Source organism: Lepisosteus oculatus, chromosome 4, assembly GCF_040954835.1.
Source record: "Lepisosteus oculatus isolate fLepOcu1 chromosome 4, fLepOcu1.hap2, whole genome shotgun sequence".
Classification (NCBI taxonomy): Eukaryota; Metazoa; Chordata; class Actinopteri; order Semionotiformes; family Lepisosteidae; genus Lepisosteus; species Lepisosteus oculatus.
Window position 1 is genome coordinate 17621253 of NC_090699.1, and position 27099 is coordinate 17648351.

The window sequence follows — 27099 nt, forward strand, 5'->3', positions numbered from 1 at the left end:
GTGCACCGCCCGTTAAAGGGGAGGGGAGAGGCCGGCCTGCCTGCCTGCCTTTGCAAGTATGCCGACGGATTTTGCGCTTAACCAGGTCTTACCGATTTTCGGTGACTCAACAGCTGTCAAATGGTACGGGTGATTGATTGCTCGACGGTTGGCATTTCGTGACCTAATCGCACTCCGAACCGAACACCCGTTTTTGAAACGGGATGAGGGCAAAACATCTGCGGGTTAGCGCCCGGGAAAAATAAAAGTCCCCCCCCCAGGAGTGTTTCTGGAAGACAATGCCTTTAAATCGGAAGATATTAGTTCATCGAGAAAAGGTGAAGGTACAACGCCAAGAGCAGCGAGATAAGCGCAGAGCGGTATTTGTCTTGGCACGGATTTAAAAAAAAAAAGTTCACACAGGGACGTATTTCACCGAACTACATGTGCAGGAGGGGCTGGTTCTGAATGTGTAGGTTTCCGGAAAATGATTTACTAAAGGTAACAGAAAAGATGTCACAGCAAAACAGAAATGACTTCTGTGAAGATGCAAGAACGGGCAGGCAACCCATCTGCCTTGCGCGTTTGTGTTCGCCCGGAGGCAGGTTCCCCGGGAATGTGTGTGTGGAAGGGTATCGGCAAACCAGCCGGTGTCTGTGCCCAGGGACTGTAGAACTGGGGGTTGCATGTAAGCTGTGAGACAGCGGATCCAAATATGAATTTGGCGGAAGGCTTTTAGTAGGTATAAAACTTCACTTGACCGGAAGGGGAAAAAATGCAGTTCAACATCACAGCATGCAGTAGTAAATCTTTTCATAAAAGTAAATAATAATTCTGAGCACTAAAACCCAAATCAACACATTACAGGTGCAATTGTGGTATTACATATTTAATTAATCACAATAATATGCATTTTTACACATTTACAATCAAACTGGTGTACACACTTTCAAAACTGTACAATTCCATCATTTAACAATTCCCAAACAGTATAAAATTACATGTTACACATTATCAGGTGTGTAGCTCTTCAAAGCAAAGCAGCATAAATTCATCTAAAAGATGCATCTTATGGACTAATAACAAAAAAAACGTCCATTGCATTACAATAAGAAACTATTTTTACAACTGCAAATTTCCTTTCAAAGAGCAAACTCCACTTCCATGTCCTTTTCAGTAGCAAATATGTAGAAATATTAAAAGTAACTGAAGTTGCTTTGTAAATCTTGCAGCTTATGACTCCAAAACTTGAAGTCTGTGAAAATATGTACTTGGTCTTGACAGCTCTCCTGGAGTTGAACCGTTTTGAATTCTGGGTGGCACTGCTTCATTTATGGTTATAGTAAGGCTTCACAACTGCTGTTTGACAATGGAACAAACAGAAAACACTGTTCACAGGCATTTCAGCAAGCACAAGAGAGATCTGTGAGCTCACAATTACAGGACACATGTCAGAGGTAACATAACCCTGCAATGGTGGAGCTCCCCCAGTGGCAGGACCTGAAACAGTCTTGAAATGGCCCGGGCATTTAACAGGCAGACTGTTCTGAACTGTGAGGATTAAGGTAAGGTTTCAGATACCACAGTGAAATCTGACCATTGATTAAAACTACCAGTATTATCAATTTATCATCATGTCTGCTAGCTGTATCCTTGAGAAAGGCAATTCACTCAGATTGCTGCAGTAAAAGGCCCAGCAGTGTAAACAGGAATGAATATAAGTCACTTTTTAAAAATGTCAAATAAATTAATACAACTAATGATGATGTGTCTTATAAGAAAAAATGGCCTTTAAAAGTGGAAGAATAAAAGAAAAAATAATTATCTACAAATTCTTTCCCCTTGAATTTTACAGAACGGCACATTAAAGTCCGGTTTCTCATGAATGCTCATCTTCTAAATACTGCAAGTTAACATTTTCCCTTACCCAGTTTCAAACTGAAAATCTTACAAAATCAGTTTTCTGTCAAATTCTGTTTACGTAGTAGACGAATTCCTCAACACTAACACTGCAATAAGATTATATAAAGATTTGTCAGCTGTGCAGTTCTATACAGGTGTAAAGAAAAACCTTTACTTCTGTCTGAAGGACTGTTTTAAGACAGTTCTGACAGTCATTCCATAGAAGGACTATATGAAGCAAACTACTACTTAGAAATCAGACCAATAAATAAGTATTCAATTGCAATTTTAAAAGCTGTATGTGCACACAATTATATGCGACTACAAACGTCTACTTTAACATTCCCTGAAGAGAAAGTCATGTACTGCCTAAATCCACTTTTGACTTATAAAAGCAGTCAGAGATACAAACAAGCCTAGAAACAGATCTGAAAAAACTACTACAGACAGTAAAGAAATTATAGTTATATGTGGGGTAATAAAATACTCCAGTGACTATTCCACTGGTAAAGACACATCCTCCACTTAAGTTCACAGTGAACTTTTAAAGTGCATTTTCAGATCATGAAAAATTTCACTGTTTAATACGATACTACAGCATTATTCCTCCCCACCCCCACCAACACCAATTGAAGCGGCCCACAAAAATCAGATTCTGTTAATTCTGTAAATTTTGATAAGTGTCCTACTATTTTCTAAAAAGGAACCATGAGAAAATGCACAAGGTAGCAAGGAGAAAAGTTTTTTTTGCATTACGTGCTTATATTTATTCCGTCCTTCATAGTGGTTCGGTTCAGAAACGAAAATGCACAGAGTACACGATGTCAGATCACATCTTCAGCTTGGAAGAAGAATTTTCTGACACCTCTTTGTGCAAGCAGACTTCAGGCAAACGCTTGGGGAGATAAAGCCCATTACTGACGATGTACTGCGCACTGCTCTTTTCTGCTGCACCTCATCAGAACGCACGTTCAAGCGTCCACAAAGGAACATCATCTTGCTTCAAAACAACCGAGAGACTGGGAAGCTCATGCCTGAAATAAACTATGCTCTGATAACAAGGGGGAAGTGCTGGTAAACAGATTTCAAAACAAATACCATTAGTGTTAACAGATGAGGAAGTCAGAACATTTGTCTGAAAGCCACACTGCTGCAAAAGTTTACATTTTCGTCCTTTTCATGGACAGAGCTTCATATTTTGTCCAGCTCCAATCTTGATCCTAAAATAATAAAAAAAACAATTTAAGAAAAAGGAAATCTCCACTCCTTAGGTTTTAAATTAAGGTTAAAGAATTGTTACAGACAACCCTGGCACTCCAAAGTCCAACTGAAAATACTGTATTATAGCCTTCACCCACCAAAAAAGTTACACTTGTTTCTGTTACCATTTGAATACCCTGTTTTTCTAGGCACGACTTCTGCCCTGCAGCTCTGCAAAGAGCCAATGTGGAGAAAGAATGTGATGCACAGTAGGCTGAGCACTCTGTATTTGTAAGACATGTTCTAGAGCTTGTTTGTGCATCTAAAATCATTCACAGCTTCCTGCTGAAACAAAAACAAAGTCAATGTATACATCAAACAAAACAGGAACATAAGAAATACTAAGTACAGTAATCCCTCACTATATGAGCAACCACTATATGGGTTTTTGTTACAAAAGGTGTAGTAAATCCTACCTGTTTTTTTCAATTAACAAGATTCTTCTGTTCACTTACTTTTTTTAATTTTTAATTACATATTAACTTTTATAATAAATGCTTATGTGCTTTAAGTATTGTTAACGCCAGCAGCCATGTCACCCTGCAACTTAAAATTGGCAGCACACTGAAGCTCAGCAGGTGTGAGCCTGGTCAGTACCTGGATGGGAGACCTCCTGGGAAAAACTAAGGTTGCTGCTGGAAGAGGTGTCAGTGAGGCCAGCAGGGGGGGCTCACCCTGCGGTCCATGTGGGTCCTAATGCCCCTGTATAGTGACGGGGACACTATACTGTAAAATAAGCGCTGTCTTTCGGATGAGACATAAAACAGGTTCTGACTCTCTGTGGTCATTAAAAATCCCAGGGTGTTTCTCGAAAAGAGTAGGGGTGTAACCCCGGCGTCCTGGCCAAATGTCATATTCCCCCTAATAATCCCCCTCTATGAATTGGCTACAATACTTTGTTCTCCTCCCCCCCCCCACACTTCGAGGGCAGGCAGAGCGACGCGCCGGTTGGAGTATTCTTGGTCGCATTTAATGGCAACGTCAGCTCAAAGATTTGGTTCAAACCACCAAATTGAGATGGGCGTGCTGACAAGCAGACCCTGCTGATGCGGGATTAACGCTAGGATGAGAGAGTGTGCTTTAAGTATTGTTACAGCTTTGGGTGACCGAGAAATGTCTCTTAGATTTTAGATAAAGTTTGACACTGGGAAGAGTAAACACTTCTAGCTTCAAAGCAGAGAGGATGCTTGCTGAGGTCTGGGGGTCCCTTGAACAGAAACAATAGTACAGTTGATCTTAGTATGCCTAGGCCAGTTGTGGTTTAATGACTGCAAAGGAGCATGGCAGAAAGACACAGTATAAGAACACAATAAGATCACCAAGAGGGAGGAAGAAGGAAGAAACAAGTAGAGCAGGGAGAAGAGGGAGGAGTCTGGAAGATTTGGGACTTGAAGCTTGCACCAGGCGAGAGCCCCTTCTTCTTGATCATCCAAATCAAACCTGACTGGGTCTAAGTCAGTCTAAGTCACTTAGTCTTCAAACCTTGTTAGAGATTTTCATCAGTTTTCTAAACCCCCATCTGTAACAGTATATATTAAAGTACTGAATAGTACCTAATGCATCTGCTACTAACTGTAAAGATGTAACTACTGTACTATATATATGTACTATACATAAATAATGTAAGTGTTATTATTTTTCTACCCATTTTATTTATGCACTGGTCAATGACTTAAGCATGTTACATGAATAACTAACCAAAAATATTAGTTTTCATAGTATGGTACTGTCCTGTGCAGTACTAGGGTGAAATTTGGACATCTGAGTGAACATTTTGGGGTTCCGAAACCAATCACAGATTATAACACTTCCATTATAGGAGTTTTCACTCTACAAGACATTTTCGAGGAACAAATAAAGCTTGTATAAAGAGGTATTCCTGTACTTTTTTTTTTTTTACTGTTGGTGTTGGAAGATTATGCTACAGGACCTTTTAAGGATAACATTGCCAAAACAAGGAAGTAGAACCTGTAAGATCATACAAGTCATATTTCACACTTCATTTATTTCATTCTTAGTCACCTTCCCAGTTCATTATGAGAAGAAAGTAAAAGCAAAGTTCAGATAATAATAGTACCTTATGTTTTGAAAATAATCCCAGCCTGAACGTGCTCAGACATGGTCTTTTCCTTGTATGTGAACATACTTGTGGACCAAATCAATGTATTGGAAATTCTTGTCCTACTACAAATGGACCAGTTCTCCCTGCCACCTGGACTCACCATTATACTTTTCACTTGCTCCTCAGTGGTTTCCTGCATCAGGCTCGTCAGCTGGCTAAGATACATCTGATTCTCTTCTAGTAAGCGAGGCACTGAGTCACTGTTGGAGACAGAAGACAGGATATTATCTGTGACTGTGTATTCACAAGGCACAGAAGATCTGGGGTTCGCTGCAAAATATGCGAACAAAACGGAATAAGCATTTTCTTTCCTCAACTTATAAATCTACAGCATGTTTCTCTCTTTTCCAAGTTCTGCACCTGTCATTTGGTCCATGTAAGGATGTGAGTGGATTTGGTGAACTGATGGGCTGCCCATGCTGTGTCCATGCTGAGACCCGTGGCGAGCTGGACGCCTCCAGACTTGGATTTATAAGGGTTCGCGATGAATTCTGAGCCTGAGAACACACCAGCAATAAACAACAAAGAGCAACATTTACATATTCTCCCACATCTGTTCTTCTGCCTTTTAATTACTGTATGTTTGATACAATTTCTCCTATTAGTTTACATGCACACATTATATGGTATCAATAAAATATCACAGATTATTTATTCACACTAAATTATAATAAATTCAAAATGTTTTATTCATTCTTAAAATGCAACTCGAATCTTTACAACTCAGTACTATACATAACAATTAGACAAGAAGAACAAGGTGCCTCCTTCAAAACAAAATGGAATCAGAACTTTTATCATTTTTATTATTCCTTTCATCAGCATCAGCTAAAACAAGCACATCAGCCTCCAAGACACTGCAGACCTTACCAGAAGTTGCTCCCACCTAGTGGGAGTTCAAGAAGGGTTAAAAGAGGTGACTTACACAAGCAATCTTCAGCAAATGCCAGAATTCTCTCTGTCTCTTCATCTGCATCTGCATCACCATGTTGTCAGCTTCCTTAATGTTCTCAAGGGCTTTCTCAATCTTTGGGAACAAATCGATTATCTTCTGCTTGCTAGATAAGATCTTGCTGCAAAGGAGAAAATTTACGAAGCATGTGTTTAACATGGAGAGAACCAAACTGCTTCTTCTTCTCATTTGACAATTTTCAGGCAATCTTTCTGAGATGTTAACATCAAAACATCCACTTAGTTGTTTGTGTAAATCTGGTGTTTAAAAACCTACAGAGCAGTATCTTAACACAACTCAAGCACCTTAATCAGAAATGTATGCTTTTTCTACAGCAATAAAAGCAAGTTAAACTAATTTTAAATTAAATTTAAATTTAATACATTTAATAAGGTGTGAGCAGAGTTGTACCTGTAGCTTCAGACTCATTACTACGGTCAATAATGGTTTTCAGCTGCTGGTAACACCAATTGAAAATTATTATTCAGTTAATGTATATGTAACTGATTCCACACAGAGCAGTCCAGTGGTGGAAGTTTCAAATCTATTTACAGATTTATTTTAGCCCTGTCTAGGTACAAAGGTGTCTCTTTACCTTAAGTGTGCATACAGGTCTCTCAGGACTCGGTCTTGGTTCTGCACCGTTTGGACAATGACTTTGACCATCTCAGAGCTGTCGCTGTAGCCATGTTGGGATTCTGCTGCAAGCCAGATAAAATACCCTGACATCTTTTCCAGTTACGGCCTTCTTTAGCCTCGTTAAACATAAGAACTGTAAACCTTGTTTCCAAACCCAAAAAAGTGCCAAAAAAAATCTCAAGATATTTTATTGAATAAAAGTGAAATAGTTAAATTCAGTTCTGTACAAACTGTATAGAAACAGACCACTGATTTAAGAAAGCCTCTCAGCATTTAAAATATCAAAACATACCTTTACATTTCAACTTAAGCTGCTTGTAGAGGTCAATTGCTTTCTCTTCACTGCAAAGACACAATCAAGACCTTCTTAGTGAACCAATGTTAATTTAGAATTTAAATAAAAATGTATATTTAAAAAAAAAACACATTTCTCTCCGATAGGAACTATATCAACAACAAAAATAAATCAATAAATGAGCAGAAAAGGCATTGAAAATGATGTTTTTAGAAACTTGGACAATCCAAGGCAGAAATACTCACAGCTGCTCCATGACATCTCCCTGACGCCTTGCATATGGGCTTCTCTGCAGCTCAACAATCTCAGAGTGCAGAGACATTATTTCTTCATCTAAATGGCTGATTTCCGCAACCTTTAAGAGATACACATGAACATGCAGCCTTATTTTTATTTGTACTGTAAAATGGTCGTATTTCAAGGTGACAGTAAACAATGACCTTGGGGAAAAAAAAACATTTTAAGGTCATGTATCCTACTCCTGGTTATTTAAACATGTTTTTTTTTATTTTCTTTTTTAAACAGGTATCTTTCATATAAACTATTTCCAGAAAATGTTTCTAACAGGACAAAAATAAGAATACTAATATAATATTCATATAAATAAAATAAAACAAATCCACCTTGTTTGGTCACTTTTATAAGGCAGAGCCTAAAGGCTACTCTCCTGAGATCAGGTGAGTAGCCGGCTGGCTTGCTGCTGGACAGCAGACAATTAACCACAAGTCTACATGAGGCAGTTGTGCCATGGAACTACAAAAGATAAAGCACAGTCTCAGTCAAGCTCCAGGAACAAAGCCCAAATTGGAGTTAAGAGTGTTGACACTGTATAAGCCAAAGAACAAAACAGCATCCACTGAAGAATCATTAAAACCCCAGCCTACTCATTTTCACAATGGAGATGACAGGGCATTAAAAGCATTGTCAGGAAATTGAGGTAAAAAAAGTTTCAGTGCAACCCGTGATGCCTTTTCCTAGACTGAGGCCATCTGAATAATCTTACGAAATGTCCGTCAGGCAGCTGTCCTGGTTTACACCATAACATCTATATTGTAATACTGCAGCTGCATAGTCATAAAAATAAGTACCAAGTCTAGAGTTGATTGACCCTGCAGTTCGTGCACATAAGCAGTCTGTGATTTAAAAGACATACAGGAATGGAAACACAATGGCGTCAGTAACAGTTAGCCATCTTGGTGTACGAAAGGATACTTTTACCATATAGTAAAATGGGTATAAAAAGTGTTAGTGCCCACATGAAATGAAAAGCAGAAAAAGGTTTCCAGGTGTTAAAATCTGCCCTGATTTATTGCAATGTGTGACACAGTTCCCAACACAGCAGCAGTACAATGTTTAACAAAATCGCATCGAGGCAGACATTAATTTTAGCTGCTACTCAGACAGACAGACCATTTTCACATGTTGCTCATAGCCTGCAGTTGTTTATCCAGGGAGTTACTTCAGCAAGGCATGGCCGTTTTGGAGCATGTTTCACAGAGCAGAAGATAACCCAAGGTGGGTGGTGTCAAAGGTGTCACTGCAGTACGTGAGCTGCCAAGTCTGAACCATGTCTGGGTGTGAGGAAACCTGACAAGTTTCAAACCAATCTGTGCAGCAGTTTGTGAGAGGGAGGCAGTCTGAGTTCTTATAACCAAATGTTAGTCAGGTTGACATTTAGGTTTATGCAGAAGCCCCATTTCATCAGATGTTAACTGTACCATATTGATACCTACCACATCAGAAGGTAACTTGCTAGACAGTCCTAGCTAAACAGCAACGGCAACTTTTTTTGGACAGGCTCATTTGTACTCTATTTAATGCAAACATGCAGTCAGGCTTGTTTCTTTATTTATTTTGTAAACATTACTTGGAAACCAGTATATTATTCGTATGAATAACAAAAGGGCATGGGTATGTTTTTAAAGGAGATTTTCCTTAATGAATTATTGTCACTGTTTAGTTTAAAGCTTTGTCCATTAAGGAGTATGCGCCTGTTGCAGTCGGTTTTAGTCATAATTTAAGATCAAACAGCACATTTCTTTCCAAATGGACCACAGGGCCAACTATTTCGTAAAACGAAATGTTAACCTCTTCGATCAAAGTCCTCAAGTACAGAACCACTCACTGGAAAAAGATTCATAAACATACATGCTTCCTTCATTGTATTCTTGCAATACAAATCCACAATATTTAAAAAAACTTGTGGAAGTATTCACAAACTTAACTTAGTTAAGAAATAAAACTCCCTACTTCCTGATGCAACTGGTTATTTGGCCTGAAGGAAATGTGCATGAATTTAAAAATAGAAGGAATCATCTTTCACTGGCAGTCTTTCAGACAGGCAGTCATTCCTAGAACATCTTAACTGAATGAAGTCACAAACACTGTCTTAAGTCCTCATCCGTATCACATGGGACTATAGAAGACTTCCCACTCCTTTCCAAACCAGGTTGGTTTTTGACTATTGTACTTGCATATTTCACTAATTGGAGACAATTTACATAATGAATTGCTCAGGCATGGAAAGGGGGCTAGGGCAGACACCTTAAGACTGTTGACACATACAGCAGGGAAAACATCCAGTAGCATTACATTTCAAAACCCTGAGCAAACCCAGTCAATGCAGGCCGCCTACAAACATCTCGAAAGTAAAAGCGATCTGTACCACACGGCGCATTCATGATACCTGTCCAAAGTTAGCTGCCTTCTCCTCATTCTCTTGCCAAGCTTTCAGCATCTTCTCAGAAGCTGTTTGAGAAAAATAAACAACTTACTCACTGACTGTAATATCGATACGAGTTAACACATTTGAAAAACATTCCTTTTAAGACAGTCACAGGAAAACGGATACAGCCTAGAGGTAGCAAAAAACCTAATGGTCACAATAACTTCGTACTTGTTGAACTATATTGAGTTATAAACGTCACTTTCAGAATTGTTTTACCATGCAAATCAGCACAACAACAGTCATTAACAGTACTACCTCTGCACCGAATGGTGACTCATCTAAACATGTGTTATTAAAACAGGTTGTACTATAAGCCCATGGAAAGCAAATTCTACTTACATATGCCATACTGCATCTGATCGCTGTATTTTTCCAAGTCATACTGGATACTGGTCTTGAAGAAATCTAGCTTAGCTTTTAACTGCTGAGAGACTGAAAACATCAGGTTTTTGTATCTTGTGAGGTTGGTATTGTACCGAAGGAGGCTCAGCCTAAAAGAATCAAAGAAAAACAAAATTAGACACACTGCTTTCCATCACATAAGAAAGTAAGAAGGGTTACAAACAAGGGGAAGCCATTTGGCCCATCTGGTCTGTTTGGTAGTTTGTAGCTTATGGATCCAGGATCTCGATTCAGCTGTTTCTTGAAAGAAGCCAGTGTACTGGGTTCAACAATATGGCTGGGCAGCTTGTAAGGTAAAGGTAAGTGTTTCCTGTTCTCAGTATTAAAAGTACTTTCACTTGTATTTACATGTTACGATACACTCACATGTACTGTTAATTTGTTTTTTATTAGTAAACATCAGAAAGGCCAAAGATGCCAGTTCTAGGAGCTGAAACTCCTATAACATTTCTCTGTAGCCCCAAAAGGCAGTACTCAATGTACTGGAAACAAAATGCCACACATATGAAACACCCATGAAACCCCCTACCTTTCTAGAAAGGAACAAGTAAGAATAACAAATGAAGCCCAACCTCCAAATAAAGTTTAAAAATGAAACATGCAATGATGTGTTATTAGGAGGAAGGAGGAAACCAAAAACTTGGGATGAACATGCAAACTCCACTAAAGAACTGAAAACTGAATTCTGGAATTGTATGTAATGCTAAACACGCCACCATCAATGTCAACCAAAGCATCTGCAGAACTGCGTCTCCCTCATTCAGCTCTAGCAAAACCCGTCTTTCATTAGTACCATATTAAATGACTCTTTCTTTGCTCTGATTTCCTTTGTCACCTCAGAAACAATTTAAAATGATGTAGGAGCACGTACATTGCTGCTCTCTGTCCCTGGAAAAGGCGGCTGTAGTCTTCCTTCAGTCCACAGATGTAACTCACTGCTTCACCCCAAACTTTCCTCAGTGAGCTGTTGGGCAACTGTGTTCTGGATTCCCGGACTAAAAACAGGACAAGGACATCATAAGAAAGGTGGCAAATGAAGGAGGCCATTTACCTCATCTGGTCACTTAGCAGCTAAAACTAAAATTTTATCCAGCTGTTTCTTAAAAGAACCCAAAGTTTGGGCCTCAACCACCTGGTTAAGAAGCCAGTTCTAGAAACCCATAACTGTATAAATGTTTCCTATTCTATAGTTTAGATAAATCATAACAATTTCCAATTGTGAACCCTCGTGCTTGTTTCACTACTGAATGTGAAAATCCCCTGGTTAGATCCCCTTTAAACCACAATCCCAAAGAACAATGAGAAGGGGTGAAAAAACGTTACAGAACTTAAAAAGTGGGAAACAGTCTCAGTACTCTTGGGAGTACAAGAGGCCCAGTAGAAATCTTCCAAGAAGTCAATCTTATTACATTAAAAACATTACCAAAACATACCTATAAAATTGACATTATCTGGTAGTTTTCTGGCCGCAAAAGGTCCCGAATATACAGTCATGCTTTTGTCAAACAGGTAAACTATGTAGCTGTCCCATCCTCTCTGGATCGTGAAAACAAAAGAGAACAAAATGCATTACAAACATCACCTTTTACAAAAATAAGGCAGTTTGAGCACCATACAAAATGTCATCACAAAATGCTGTAAAATGTCTCCTTACAAATCCATCCAGGACACACTGAGCTGCAGGCTTCCTGGGGTCCAGGGAGACCCCAGTTTCAAGCAGCAGCTCCTGGTTCAGATGCTCAATGCTAGTCTCCAATTCAATGCGCTGCTGAAGACAGTGGAGTCCCTCTTCTGGGCTCAGTTGAAACGAGTGGATTTTGGCAGAGGTCATGTTTAATATGTGCACAACCTAGACACAAAAACAGCCATTTAGAACCAAAGGAGTTTTTACATTATTTTCTAAAAAGAAGCAATATATAAGAAGTAACTAACACACCAATGTGAACTTGATTCTTGGTTCTTTTAGTATTGTTATTGACTGGAAGCAAACATTTCAGAAAGAATATCAAAAGCATTTCTGAAAATGGAAGAGCTAAAGCTTAAAAAGCATTTGGTTGTGTTTTAAGACTGAGATTTTAACTTGAAGGGGAAAGAGAAAGGAAAAGAAAAACTACTGAAAAATACCTTCATGTTTAAAATCATATCCAGAAGAACAAAGCACTGAGGCTGATTTGTGTCAGAGTGTACAGGCCCTCCTCTCTGCACAGGGTCCCATCGCAGCAACAGCTGTAACAAACTTTCAAGAGGCTCCAACATTGTCCTGCACAGAAAACAACATCACAGAAAGAGTTACTACAATAATGTGTGAGATGGAGGTGGTGTAACCAAACCATAAGTCACACAAAACCTAATATTAAATTCCCCAGATTTAATGAAATTTACAAAGTCACAACAGTAATTATGTAACAACGTCACATTGTGTCGGACATAGTGGGTATGGAGACACAAGTAGCATGTTTCACCTCATGCAAACATTTTTGGAGATTTCAGCTTTGGTCCCTTTACCCCAGGTCATGCAATTCTCCGTCTCATTTAACTCAGTGACAGAGATATTGTACCTCAAAGTAAAATTACTGACCTGCTGAGGTTATTAGGGTAAGGCAAGTGGGTGGAGAACTTGACTTCCCCATTCATTTCTTCAACAGCCATGATGTCCTTTGGGCCTTTGTTACGCACTTTTGTGGTCCTGAAAGAGGCGTTCAAAAAATGAAAAAAAGAAGAGATTAGTCAAAAGGCACACAGAGTACCTGTTGTATCTAAGAGAGTGCACCCCAATGAACAGATGAAATTACACTATTTGCTTTAGAAGAAACCTCACCAAACCCTAAATAAATTAACAACGGCCTCTCGCAACCCCTCTCCAGCCCTTTTCAGCCAAATATTAATTCACGGCTCACCTTTAACTGAAAAACTTACCATTGGATGGGCTGGAGATTATGCAGAAAAGGACGGAAACCACAGCTGCATTCAAAGATCATTGTGCCGAAGCTCCAGTAGTCCACTGTCACGGTGTACGGCTTGTTCTCAAACAGCTCGGGGGCCTGGAAAAGGAGCAAAGACTTTTCACAGTCTCGTACGGTCACTTGCAGTACACAGTACACTAATCAATAAGTATATTTGTCTCCCAAGCACGTCATAGCAACACACAACAAAAATCTCACATCACGGTAACCTTCTCTTTGTGCAACCCACAAAAATGGGTAAAACTCTTCACTTCCAAGGTCACAAGGTAACGCCCCTGGTGACACTCACCAGGTACTGCAGCGTTCCCACGAACGATGTGCAAAGACTCCCTTGATCCAGGTCCTTGGCATACCCCAGATCAATTATTTTGTGGACTAACTAGAGACAAAGGAAAAAAATGTTTAAAACACCAAAAAATTAGTAGTGAACAAGAATCACGTTATACTTTTTTTGAGAAACCAATGGGTAAAAGCCTAGATCTAGCAGTAAATCTAAAGAGCACCCAACAAAAAGCTCTTTGGTTGCTCTTGCTCTTTCAATAAATGAAGAAGACATCACCAGATAGCAAAGATCAACAGATTCTGAATAATAAACCACCATGAAGACTGCTGTCTTACCTTTCCATCAACATCCTGAAGAACTATGTTCTCTGGTTTAAGATCCCTGTGTATAATTTTATTTTCATGCAAATACTGGATGCCGGACCCTTTAAAAAAATTAAAAATTTAAGAGCACCATTTTTTTAAATACAGTTTATACATTTATTTTGCTAGAATACACATATATACACAATACAATACAAGTGCTGTGAAAAAGTCTTTGCAATCTTATATATAATCAGGAGTTCAACATGTGTGTTTCATAAGCATCAACAAGTTGTTCAAAACCCCCACTTGTGTCTGCTACATGTTCTAACAGTAACTGTGACTATCTAATCAAACTTAAATCTACTTTAGATTAGAAGAAAACAAACTAGTCTTTTAATTCCCAATGATCACAAAATCAAAAACATGAGAACACCAGCTTAGGGAAAACTTCACCACAAGTATCTTATATGAAATGCTGTACTAATTAATCCAGCGCATCTGCCAATAAAAACTAAATAATTCACCGTCAGGTGTCCCATTTGAAAACCATGCTACACAGAGCATGACAAAGATTCAGTGGGAAAGACCCAGCAGTAAATACAGGATCCTTTGTATTTCGTATATGTAAAACTAAGATTTATAGACAACATACCAACGTCACTGAGCAAGGAGAGCACTTCACTCTCTTTCAATCCACAGCAATTCTCTGGCTTGTTCAACATCTAGGAAAAAGGTTACATTACTAACTATACCTGCTTCATTAAAGAGCATGCATGTTGCACCTTAAATGTGCATCTAATCACCTCTTTTTCACTGTAATTCATGTAGAACTACGTTTCTCAATCAGACAGATATAATATCATTAGCAAATAACACATTTGAAGAAGCGATTTTTTAAACACTAAACTGAAAAGTGCTTCTACAAGTACCATTTCCCATGAGATATATTTTACAGTGCTGCATTTTCTACACAATGAATTAGGGAATTCTTAAGGGTCTCACCTTACGAAGATCTCCCTTGGAGCAATATTCCATTGCTAAGAGTGGGAGGTCATTAAAGGCTATGTTTGTCATTTCCTCTGGCACTTCCCGGGCTGTCACTACATTGGGATGATTAAGCCTGAAATAAAAATAGAACCAACTTGTAAATCATTGAGGAGTTGTGATCTAAAGCTTACACAGGCAGCCTCTACAAAACTCTTTCACGGCTATGGATTTCATCCCTGTATTTTCCAAGCGCTTCATTCAATAAATGGTCACGGAGGAGCTGAAGCCTATATCGGCAAGCGATTGAAAGGCAGAGTACACCCTTGAGGGGACGCAACTCCATCGCAGGCAGACGCAAACACAGACACACTCACACCAGGGACATTTTTCCCCAAAAGCCAAATAACCTTCAAGTATGTCCTTGGACTGTGGGAGGAAACCCATGTGAACACAGGGAGAACATTAATATAAATTCCACGCAGATAGCAACCTGGAAATTGAACCCGGGACCCTGGCTCAGCGAGGCCGCAGTGCTAACCAACTGTGCTGCCACCAGCTATGGAATCCCTGCCCCCACATGGCATGCATTTAACTGTGAGGCCGGAAAATTACGAACACATTAACCGGCAGAAAGATCACAAGTGTGATGCTGCAAATACTGAAACAAAGCTGAAAAAAGCATGCTAAATACTGTCCCTCAAAACCACATCCTTTAATGGTGCATGCAAATAAAAGGTACTGTTTGACACTATTAATCTACGTCCTAATGCAAACTTAAACAGGCCGTTCCCCTTTCTTGCAAGAAGCTGGGATATGCATAACATCGGAGCTAAACATTCTTTAGGGAAGTCACGGGAAAGCCACGCTTGCGACAGGATAATCAGAGGGAAGAAAAGAAGTGCTGAAAATGAAGGACAGCCATGAAGAGCTCTCCTGTCTTCCACAGAGTCTCAGACGTACTTCTTCATGATTTGTATTTCCCGGCACCATCTTTCTTTGTTCTTCTGAGTCAGCTCCAAGCGGCACGACTTGACAGCAATCTTCTCGGCTGTCTCCTTTTGAAAAGAAAAAAAGAACAGCAGACCGAGCGAAGTCACATTAAAAAAAGAAATACAATAAAACGTTATAACTTGTGTCAAGTAAAACCAAAAAAAAAAGACAAAACAGGAATAAATATCCCAAAATATCTACTTTGTTAATAACAAAGACAATCAGTCGCTGAGCCAGCGTGCTGATCACACGCCAAGCTTCAGGAACAGATGTGCACCCATCACCCAGCTGCAAATTAGAAACCTGGTGCTCTAGCTTACCAGAAGCTTCTCAGTTTTTCCCCAGAGGCGGGATATGAGGCACCAGTCAAGTGGAGAGCAAGCACCATGCAGACGGACAGTTTATCTCCACTGGTAGAGTACAGCTCAGCACCCCGGAGGATACAGCCCGCAGGCCGACAGAGGGAATCGCCATCACCCCCTGGGACTGGCGCCTGCATTTAGAAACTTCCTTTTTTGCAATGAAGTTGTTTATTGTCCCTCTGTATTGACACACAGCTACACTGTCGCTTTGGGGCGAATGCCTTTGTAAAAGCCCACGTTCAGCGTCCCGGAGCTGGGGAATATGGATGAGTGTCTTGAATTGTGAGGGCAAAGCTACAAAGCTTGAGGGACGCGTGCGAGCCCTTGGCGATCACCAGGTCCTTGATCATAGGCCACATAGCTCTCCAGCCACTGGCCTCTCTACCCCAAGCATTAGCGTTTCTAGAGCCGTCATCCCTGCTGCACTCACCAGATGCTGGTACAAATACACATGGCCGAATCCTCCCGTTCCCAGTTTCTCCTTCATCTCCCACAATCCGCACACCTGATTCTGCCTGAACGGCGGTTTCTCCATTCTCTGCTGTAAAAAGTTAATTTTCCTTAGATTATTTTTTTTAATGCGAGTGAGGTCCAATACACCAGACTGTGAGAACACTGAACAAAAATAATACACAAAGAAAATCATACAATGCTCAATCCAGAACATCTCAAAGCATCCCCTTTCTGTTGGAGCGAAATTTCAGACATTTCTCAAGCACTGAGCATCTGTCTGTGCTGTACATTGAGCTAAGAAATGGATTAAAAGCCCTTGTGTTCATGAATCGGGCCCAAAATAGCATCACTTTCGCAATGGTGCAGCTCATTTGTGGCCAGCACCAGGACAAGCTTGTACAGACTCTTTGTCATTTATCCCTGTTATTTTTGTACCTTGGATTGCACTGCTCAAGTATGCAGACTGTACTTATAGTTCCAATCTTACTGCACTTTGCTCTGACTATATTAACGCACTTGTTTTGACTGCACTTCTGCACGTAATGCACATTTGAAGGGTAGGTATTTTACAGCTGGGTGACGTAAAGTGCCATTGGATAACAGCAGCAGGGCCAGTAGCGCTTCTCCTGGGTGTCAACATTGCAGACCAGGGCCAGGTCCCGAACCGGGGCCCGTGCCGTCCTGGAAGCTCAGCTCGTGGATAAAGTGGAACACGGGAGCGCGGGACGCCGACGTCACGAAGCGCCGGGTCACGGGTTCACAAAAATGTTACCCCGACCTGCCACTGAAAAGCCCTGTGGAATCGACATGACCTTTAACCCAGCACGGTTCTCTCGAGACTTCAGACCGGCAACACGACGCTTTTCTGAGGGAAATGAAATCCGTAGTCTGGAGCGGAGGCTACTCGGAGTTGTTGCGTGTTTGTTTCTCCCGTGTCACAAACACGGAAAAGAACCGTTAACTAAAATACGTGAAGCCTTATATCCGCGTCTCGCTTGTTTTAAAGTGGCTGAAAAATAAACTTTGCCATATCCTCTCGCCGTCCTGAACTAAGAGCACCAGTTTCAAAACAGACCCGCCTGGGCCAGCTCGGCTCGGCCGGTCCAATGGCCACAGCCCCCGCGGTGGGGATTAGACTCCACACACGCCTCACTCACCTCTGTTATGTTCACACAATGAGACTTAGTCGGCAAGCAGCCTCCGGGCCAAGAGCTCTGACAGCGCGCAGTCACAGCGGCCCGCTCATGTCTCCCCTCGCAGCCGGATGCCAGACCCGAGGCCGCCGGCCTGCTGCATGTAAACAAGCCCGCTTCCCGTCCGTCAGCCGCTGTCGGTCTGCCCCATGCTCACGGGGGAACCGCTTTCTCGATACCGCGACAGGCGCTGAACAGGTTTAAACCCCCCCACCCCCCTTTTCTGCAATTTTGCCCCCTTTCCTCCCCGCTTCCCAGCAGTAATCTCTACCTCCCCTCCGCCCTTCAGATGCGGCGCTTTGGACTTTCCCAGAAGTGACGTCACCGCCGCCTCGGAGCAGCACGCGCTCCTGTACCTCCGGGTGCCCGCGCGCTGGTCTCGAGGTTGTCAGTTCCGATACCTGCGTGACGGTTTGGGCTCTGTATCCGACCAAAAACAAAACAGCGAATGGGAATATTCGCCATCCGTTACGCGTTTTCATGCAATTTTTAATTTTGAACGTAATTGCGAACCTTACACAATAATAAACACTGACTACTTTTTTTTAGTTAAGATCACTTTATTGGCCATATACAATTTCTTGCATTGGGAATTCGTCTTTTCACATACCCCAGCTAGCTCTCCATGAGACATAAACACACAGAAAGGGAGAGAAGCCTGGGGTCAGAGCGCAGGGTCAGCCATTGTACAGCGCCCCTGGAGCAGTTGGGGTTAAGGGTCTTGCTCAGGGGATTCCTCTGCCGGCCGCGGAATATGAAACGGCAACGTTCCGGCCACAAGCACAGATCCTAAGCCACAGTGCCACCACTCTGCCCTAACGTACTTCATACGAAGTCTGAATTTTGTATGTAATTCTTCTATAAAGCAATGTAAATTGTAAGTTTTATTGCCAGCAGCCATATCACCCCGCAACCCACTGAAGCTCAGCAGGTGTGAGCCTGGTCAGTACCTGGATGGGAGACCTCCTGGGAAAAAAGGTTGCTGCTGGAAGAGGTGTTAGTGGGGCCAGCAGAGGGCGCTCACCCTGTGGTCCACGTGGGTCCTAATGCCCCAGTATAGTGACGGGGACACTATACTGTAAACAGGCGCCGTTCTTCGGATGAGACGTAAAACCGAGGTTCTGACTCTCTGTGGTCATTAAAAATCCCAGGGCGTTTCTCGAAAAGAGTAGGGGTGTAACCCCGGTGTCCTGGCCAAATTTCCCATTGGCCTTTAACAATCATGGCCTCCTAATAATCCCCCTCTATGAACTATCACTCTGCTCTCCTCCCCACTGATAGCTGATATGTGATGAGTGTTCTGGTGTTCTATGGCTGTTTGCAAAAGGTGGGGCTTCATATTGGTGGTGGTGTAGGGGATCCCCATTACCTGTAAAGCGCTTTGAGTGGAGTGTCCAGAAGAGCACTATATAAGTGTAAGCAATTATTATTATTATTATTAATGTTCCTTTCACCAGAGAAACCCAAAGCATAAAAATAGAAAATAATGTAACACCTACATACAAAAGGGAAAAAAATAAATTTTGACTAGAAATACTTTTAAATTAACAGTTTTCAGCTGAGGTACAATAGAAGTCAAGGAGTCATGGTTTATTTAACTCAGTCCAATTGGCCCAACTAGCAAAGAGAGTCTGTAGATCTAGTGAGCATACGTACTAAGTATCTCTTGAAGATATACAGTACCTTAATCACCAAGAGCTTTATTTTTAATGTAGCCATTTTAAAATCAATTCTGTGATCCACAAGTGAAGAACTTTTACAATGCTAAAACATATTGTCTAGTAACATTTTGAGCAAGGCAAGGTTGAATAAACAGATGTATTAGCATCTCCTGGCTTAATGTACCTAGCTAGATTATTTTGGAAGAACAATGCAGTTTTAATACCAGGATTTGAAAACACACAAAAAAAACTATTTTCATTGGCATAAAATGCATGTTAGGGCTGTATTTTCTAATTTTAACTTCTGTATAAAGCTGTATAAAGATCCAACAGAATTTCTCAGTGAAACAGATACGTGTCAGTTTGAAAGGGGTAGGCACACCGGTCAAAATCGTTTCTAGACCAACCAATAAAGGTAGCTGGAGCTTTAACAGAGCCGTGTCCGTCGACTGTATCAAAGGGAACTGAGCTGATAGCGTTACCGAAACAAGACCTGAATGTTTTCCAGAACCTATTGCCTCAAGAATACCTTTTGCCCCAATAAGTGTGTCTCACAGTCGTGACTAAACAAAACCCAAAATGAAACCTCTATAACAAATTGTCACTGCTATGGTTACTGTACCGTGGTCATTTTAAGAAACCGAATTTTCTCTTACCTCTAGATGTCGCTATAGAAGTTACTTCGGGTTTACCTTAAGCACACGCCAACCTGAGAAAGCACGCAAACGTAATAGACGTTTCGTCCCAAGTTGCTCGTTTAGAGTAGCTAAGCGGTTCGATGATCCCTTACAGTCAGTTTATGACAGAGGCCAGGGTATCGGCTTCAAAGAGAATGGGTTGCTTGTTCCATTATATTAGGCTTTACAGCATAGTGGGAAGCTGTAGCGCGTCGTGCTTTTTATGTACTTTTGATTACAGTTCATGTTAATATTGCAACGAACGCTTTCCTTTCAGTCCTGGCGGCGGCGGCATTTAGGAAAGACAGGCTGGAGACGACTCACAGGCTCCCTGACAGTTTAATTGCCTTTTTCATTACAGCGTGGCCAGCTAGTCACGGAGGAGAGAGAGGCAGAGAGGAAGCAAACGTTATCTGGATTAACAGGGGAGTGGGAGAGGAGGGATTGCACATGGTTTTAATGAGGGAAAAGGCAGGAAATGTGAACCTGTGGTAAAGGCTGAGAGTTCGTGGGGACAGTCCAACAATGAAGTTAGAATTGGGAATCCTGGAGTTGGATTGACTGTCTTCCGAGCAGTGGGCAGCAGCAGGGATCTGGTCTGGAGAGGACAGGAGCACGCAGTGGCTGCTGGGATACAGCAACAAGGGAGGGCTTGCCTTCATCAGCTGGTCTGACTGTTGTGGTTCCAAGCGGGCTCTTGCCCTCGCCGTTCCACCCCGCTGGCTTGTCCCACAATGCCTGGGCGTGAACCCAGTGCCGGTGTCATCGCCCTCCCTACATGTAGCAGGGACCTCAGGCGCCTGAGTTGAGGGAGGTCTCCTTCAGCTCATTGGGCTGGTTCCCTTTTGCATTACGCCGGAGACCTCCCTCATCTCAGGCGCCTGAGGTCCCTGCTACATGTCGGGAGGGCGATGACACCGGCACTGGGACTATCGAGCTTCGGGTGGGCCTTCTTCCATAGAGGCAACTTTCTGTCGGAGCGCGCGTGGACACGGCGGCGCTGGCTTCTCCTGGCCTTCCCATCCGCCTGGCGACCAGCCAGCGTCCTCGGCTCACAGCCCTCACCTGGCCAGCAGAGGAATCACGGACTGTGACAAGAACAGGCATGACAACAGTACCCCGCGGCTCATGGTCTGGGGGGGGGGCTTCAGCTGATTCAGAGCAGCTGGGTTTTGGCACCCCTGCTGTGGTTTGCGGAGGGCACTTGCTTTGGCAGCAGGGTCCTGAGGCTCGTGGTGGGTGGGGTGGGGGGCCTGTCACCGGACAGACTCGCTAGGGTGGTGCTGGCTGGCGTCCTCTGTGGAGCCTTGGCAGAAAAGTCCCACAGCTCGTGGGGGTGGTGCTAAATGACCCCCTCTGTCTTCGATGGCAGGAGAGCGGTGCAAGAGCTCGACCTCCTCCGGGGCAGTGAGCGCAAGGGAGCCACCGTCAGCCTGCCAGCCCATCACTCCCCCAGCTCAGGCTGGACAGCGTTCGCGTTGCCGTGTTCCTGTGGCGGAGTATCCCACTCGTAACACCAATGCAAAGAACGCTCACTTCGGCGGCAGCAGCATTAGGAAGGACAGGGTGGAGATAACCTACAGGCTCACTGACAGTTTAATTGACCTTGTCATTACAGCAGAGGGGGGGTGCGTGTCACGGAGCAGGTCAAGCTAGGAAGACGGAGAGGAAGCAGGCATCCTCCTGACTCCAGAGGTGGGGAAAAGAGAGAGAACAGATTGTTTCCCAGCTTTGTAAAGGGAAACAGCAGGAAAGGATGAACTGCAGTGCCCTACCCACTGGGGCATCTGAATCCACACTGAACAAGCTCCAGTAGGTCCAGAATACGACAGCCAGAACTCTGACCAGGTCATGTGCAGGTGATCACAGTATGCCCGTCTTGCAGTCCTTTAAGCGCTTTGAGAAGCCTCCTTTAAAGGTGCTATATAAAATTAAGTTTATTATTATTACATTGACTTCCTATCCGGCTTCATGTCGACTTCAAAATCCCCGTGCTCGCCTACTGTATAAGGCTGGAAATGGCTTGGCACATCAATACCTATCTGTCTCATTATCTGTCTACTTCCCACCTCACAGCCTTCGCTCGTCCAATTCTGGACTCCTTCCTGTCCCCCCAGCCCATGCACTCTCTGTGGGTGACAGGACCTTCTGCTGCACCCCAGAGCTCTGGAATTCTCTCCCTAATGATATCAGAGAGCCACCTACCCTGAGTGAGTTTTTTACAAAGCCTTTTTCTTAATTAGTGTCTGTGCCCGCCCCATTTTCTAATGACCTTGTGTCTTCTGCTGCTCTTCTAACTATTTGAGATTCTTACATGTTTATTCTGTAATTTACTATCCTTATTACTCTTTTTTACACCTACCATAAAGCACTTTGAGATGTTACTCTGAAAGACACAATAATAATAATCATTAATATTATTATATGAAAGGGGGGAGGTCGTGTTGAAATCACTACAATATGAATGATACAATAAAAGATCATAAAAGACATTATTCTATATAGAATCTTTAAAAACAATAGTCTCAAGGCACTATTCAATTAAAGAAAATGACAAAGAAGATAAAAACACAAAATGGCTTTTCTGAAAAAGTTTAATTTTCGACATAAAATTTTAATTTTAAAAGCTTATTTTGATAAGATAAAAAAATGTGATCAGAACAATCTCTCCATCCGAACAGATGTTATGACAATCAAACTAAATACCGTACTGAAAAATCAACTTGGACCTTACCGTTGTACTTACCGCGAAAATGATTTTGTCTGCAAGGAAGCAAGAAACGCTCAGCACATCCACTAGAGGCCGCTGTACAATCACGAAAATAATGTCGTTGTGATTGACGAAAGGATTTTTGCTTCAACGAAATGTACCTTCTGTTGGGAATGCTCAGATGCAGGTAAAATGCTGGTATACAAAATAAAACATGCAACGTACTCAGTTTTCAGTTTGGGAAAATTGGTTGGAGTCGAGTTAAAATAAAACCCAGCAAAATTTGCATTGAAACATCACGTTGTGAAAATCGTTCTGCGAATCGCAGTTTTTTTTCTCCGAACTACTAAAATACTTCACAAATACTTTGCTTAAGATATTATTGTTATTTCAAAATGATTCATGTTCAATAAGAAAAAGTGTTCTTTTACAAATAATAAAGTAGATGTGAGTACATCAAAGTGAAAGAAGGAATGTGGATAAGACTATCATCTCTGAGGAGAGGTAATAGTTGCCGAGCACAGGAGACGAGCATGTTTTTTTCCCGGTAACTGCATTTGATTGCTCTGCTGTTTCTGAACAGAGCTTGTGAAGTGTGATTGGTGAATCTCAACAGAGTGCTGATGAGGCACAATGTATAATTCAAGCTTTGATTGAAAATCTGTAATATTATTATTAAATCATTATCATTATTAAAGCTGTAATTATTCTAAAACCTTATAAATTGAACAAAGCAATGGAAAACTGGAAATTAATATTATGTATGCTGTAAGCTAGTTAACATAAAAACTGTTATAACTCAAAACTGGGAACATTTTCAATGAGAAATGTGACATTTAAACGTTGTTTTACAGGTTCTGATTAATTTCATAATTTGTTCAGGTCATAAATTTGTTTCAGTCAAGACTGGTTTTATGCAGTAGTCTTAGGATAAACAGGGAGAGTTCATCATAGGAAGTCTGTCTCATAGCATTAACGGTCCTTGAGGCTCCTCTGTGAAAGCCTGGGTCATCGTCAGTGAGACCTGAGATACAGTACCTTCAGTAAGGCCTGGGTCATCGTCAGTGAGGCTTGAGGTACCTTCAGTAAGGTCTGGGTCATCGTCAGTGAGGCCTGAGATACCTTCAGTAAGCCTGGATCATCGTCAGTGAGGCCTGAGATGCCTTCAGTAAGCCTGGATCATCGCCAGTGAGGCCTGAGATACCTTCAGTAAGCCTGGGTCATCTTCACTAAAGCCCGAGGAAGACTCAGGAAGGCCTGGGGCATCTTCAGTGAGTCCTGAGCAACCTGGGATGGTCTGGGATGTCTTTAGTTAGGCCTGGATACCACAGCTGAAATCCTCTCTCAGTAAGGTGCTGCTGTTATGGACAGAGCTGTCTGAGCACAGCTTGCTGTAGATCAGTTTCCTTGACTACACTGGTTTTGAAATGTTTTTATCAATCCCGAACTAGCCTATTTCACTCTGGTTGTGCTTCATTTAAAATGAGGGTCTCCACTATGGCCTTTGGGGTTAAATAGGGTCACCCAACTTGACAGATTTGGAGACCCCTGCCTTTAGCATTTAAAGTTAACCAATCTTTAGACACCAAACTGTACAGAAGGCTTAATTACCTTCTAGGACATATTTTGTTGTGGCCACAACCACAAAGCTATGTGCTAAGCATCACACTTCCTATTTTCTCTTCCCATGTACAAAATAGCAACGTCTATTTGGTGTATAAACACTCTTATTAATTCTTTCACCACAAAGGGGATATGATTCACACTCTCCGAGAAGCTGAAAATTAATTGGCCTGTCATTCTTTCCTTCTCTGCGACTATGCTTTATCTTGCTAATGTTTCTCACAATATCCCGTTACTCATTGTTTTAAGCCACAGTGTATGTTTTCATTTGCTCTGAGACAGTGGGAACACCCACATGTAGTATTCAATATGGCTGCTGTTTGCAAGTTTTTAATCCAATTCTAAAACACAAGTTTCTCGGTTTATCAGGCTAATTTACAGGTCAGGTTTCCTGTGGAATCCTCTGCTGCCATTTGTATTATGGGGAAGGTCATCTGAGAGCAGTAAAAGCCATGCAGAACAGCCTGATTTTAAGAAAACCGGAAGAGCCATTAAATATGTTCAGACTACATTTTTCAGAATACATTGCCGTCTTTTTGCCGGGTCTTTTATAAAGACGAAAAGAAAAACGTTTTTTTAATCGTTTTAAAAGGTGACAACAGAAAAATTACTTCTCAATGAATTGGTCTAGGTTTTCCCTCTTTCAACAGTCAGGATGAAACATATAGACACCATAGGTATGTAAGACGTACAGTAAAAAATTGTATGTTGATAAAGTGACTCTGATTTGAGTCATTCAGTCATATGATTAACGAATGATGATCAATTCCTCTCAGTATGTACAGTCGTTTGGTTTTGTTCATTGTGTATTCAAATTTATTCTCTGGGAAAAAAAGCCATATAAGGTAGTCCTTGGCAGTCAGTGGGGATTTTGCTTGGTCTGAGTGCTTCATGTGATCCGCACATTGTGACTGTGAGAGGGGTGTGGAGCACTGTGTCTGTCATATTTGTGAATTGCAGAAGAGAAACTGTGGTCAATTGAAACATCAGCCAGCATTATTCAACCCTGATATTTATCAGAAATACAGTCGTTTATTTTAAGAAATACAGGTTTTTCATAACTTTGGACAAGATGTGTAGCACTGGAAATATGCTAGAGAAACCAGGTAGCATATTTCTGTGATGTGGCTGTACAGTTATGACCTGATGCCATCAACCAAGATGGGTATCTGTGCATAGATATTACTAACACCAGTAACCATGATCCCAGAGGTCTGAAGAGTAGAACAATAGATATAAAATTGAACATGATAGTTTTCATCTTGAAGAATATCAGAAGAGGCCACAGAAATGTAATGTTTTTAAATAGTTGGTCCTGAGGTTTGCCCTGTTTTTGCCCTGAGGTCTGTTGTCCTGTTATCCTGTGGCTTTGTAATACAATATTCTCTGTAGTTCAAGTAAGTGGCATGCGTAGGCTGCAAAGGAAAAAGTAAAGGTTTATTCCATGCTGAAAAGAGAAGAAAAGAAACACACTGGAAGAAGGCTCCACAGCCGAAACGTTGTGTTTTTTTTCTTCTCCGTTCAGCATGGAATATTCTCTTACCCACAGCATTGGGACTGCATTCTGGGATAAAGACCAATCTGGAGTAAATGTGAACTTGAAGTTGTGAAACCACAGAGACTGTAATTCAAATGCCTTGTAAGATCTGGTCAGCCCTTTGGACTTATATTGGAAACCACCTTTCTTAATTCAGTTTTGTTTTCTTTCTGTGTAAGATTGTTTTGGAACTGGAGGGCTATGCAATTTTGTCCCTACATGGCAAAACACATGTAGTTTATTCCTTCCTGTATCAATGGATGATGTTATTTTATTTTGAATGAGGACTATGCTGTACACTTACTCTTATAGTTTAATGTTAAAAGCAAAATAAAAAGAAAATTCAAAAAGCCTTGTAAATTGAAAGAATTTTCTTTGGCAAATATCGACATTGTTCCGATTTTGGCATTGCTCTACATTATAAACATCAAAATATACACCTGCATGGTGCTGTTCCTTATGGCCAAGACCCTAAAGCCCTGAACAACTGAAACACCTGACCGAGTAAGGGTATTTTATTAAAAAGGATGGATTTTATTTTCTCTTGCAAAGAGTGTCATGGAATCTTTTATTGTAAATTACGTGAGTTATACTCTAATGCTTAAAACCCAATTGTAAGAGCAGGCACACACCTGTTATAAATCAATATTGCAGGTATCAACAGTTTTGGCATACTGAGTTTGTCAACGTCTGTGTGGTATTTGGGAAATGTTTCTTTGGATCCTAGTGAAAAAGAAGTGAATCATACACAGCAGTATATGGACATCTGAGGTAAACTTTTATAATGAAAAGAAAGATTTTCCAGGTATTCCAGAACTTTACAGAAAGCAGGAAGTCTGGTGTTTAGCTCTGGATGGGTGATGACCTGAACTGTCCTCCACTTTCATAGGGGGTGTTAATCCCTCATGGCAGAGAAACCTGTCAATCACACGAAAACAGGAAACAGCCACCTAAGCATTGTCCTAATATAACATTTCCCATCTTCCCAAAATATGGCCTCCTCTCATTTATAGCCCTTCTTGTGTTCTCCTGATAGATCCTGAAACAAATGTTTTATTCCATTCCAGTGAAAATCA

The 27099-nt window shown here is 41.5% G+C and overlaps 1 protein-coding gene across 4 annotated transcripts; it reads right to left on the reverse strand.

The window, feature by feature from the left end:
• Nucleotides 1–852: 852 nt before the first annotated feature.
• Nucleotides 853–18127, reverse strand: chuk (component of inhibitor of nuclear factor kappa B kinase complex). 4 transcript variants are annotated; one of them, XR_001478353.2, is made up of 23 exons: nt 17780–18126; nt 16600–16710; nt 15778–15872; nt 14833–14950; nt 14483–14552; nt 13861–13949; nt 13532–13621; nt 13196–13320; nt 12858–12965; nt 12404–12539; nt 11934–12128; nt 11713–11815; nt 11151–11274; nt 10217–10368; nt 9836–9897; nt 7395–7504; nt 7147–7196; nt 6811–6916; nt 6189–6336; nt 5624–5760; nt 5364–5463; nt 2980–3101; nt 853–1338 (listed from the first exon to the last, which is right to left on the reverse strand). XR_001478353.2 is itself a non-coding variant. In XM_006630327.3 (22 exons), exons 2-22 carry the CDS (start codon nt 16702–16704, stop codon nt 3042–3044), a joined length of 2283 nt encoding a protein of 760 aa, XP_006630390.1. In that variant the 5' UTR covers nt 16705–16707; nt 17780–18127; the 3' UTR covers nt 853–3041. The 4 variants fall into 4 exon arrangements, 3 of the variants coding, with proteins under 3 accessions (XP_006630390.1, XP_015201935.1, XP_015201934.1); XM_006630327.3 differs by having other exon boundaries at nt 853–3101; nt 16600–16707; nt 17780–18127; XM_015346449.2 differs by having other exon boundaries at nt 853–3101; nt 6811–6913.
• Nucleotides 18128–27099: the final 8972 nt, after the last annotated feature.

What these genes read in the sequence shown, in the direction of transcription:
- chuk (XM_006630327.3), bottom strand. Translation starts at nt 16,704, where the DNA reads ATGGAGAAACCGCCGTTCAGGCAGAATCAGGTGTGCGGATTGTGGGAG. An exon ending in TGTATTTGTACCAGCATCTG is followed by an intron (nt 15,873 to 16,599) that starts GTGAGTGCAGCA and finishes TCTTTTCAAAAG; the next exon opens with GAGACAGCCGAGAAGATTGC. An exon ending in AGGCAGCTAACTTTGGACAG is followed by an intron (nt 7,505 to 9,835) that starts GTATCATGAATG and finishes TATCTCTTAAAG; the next exon opens with GTTGCGGAAATCAGCCATTT.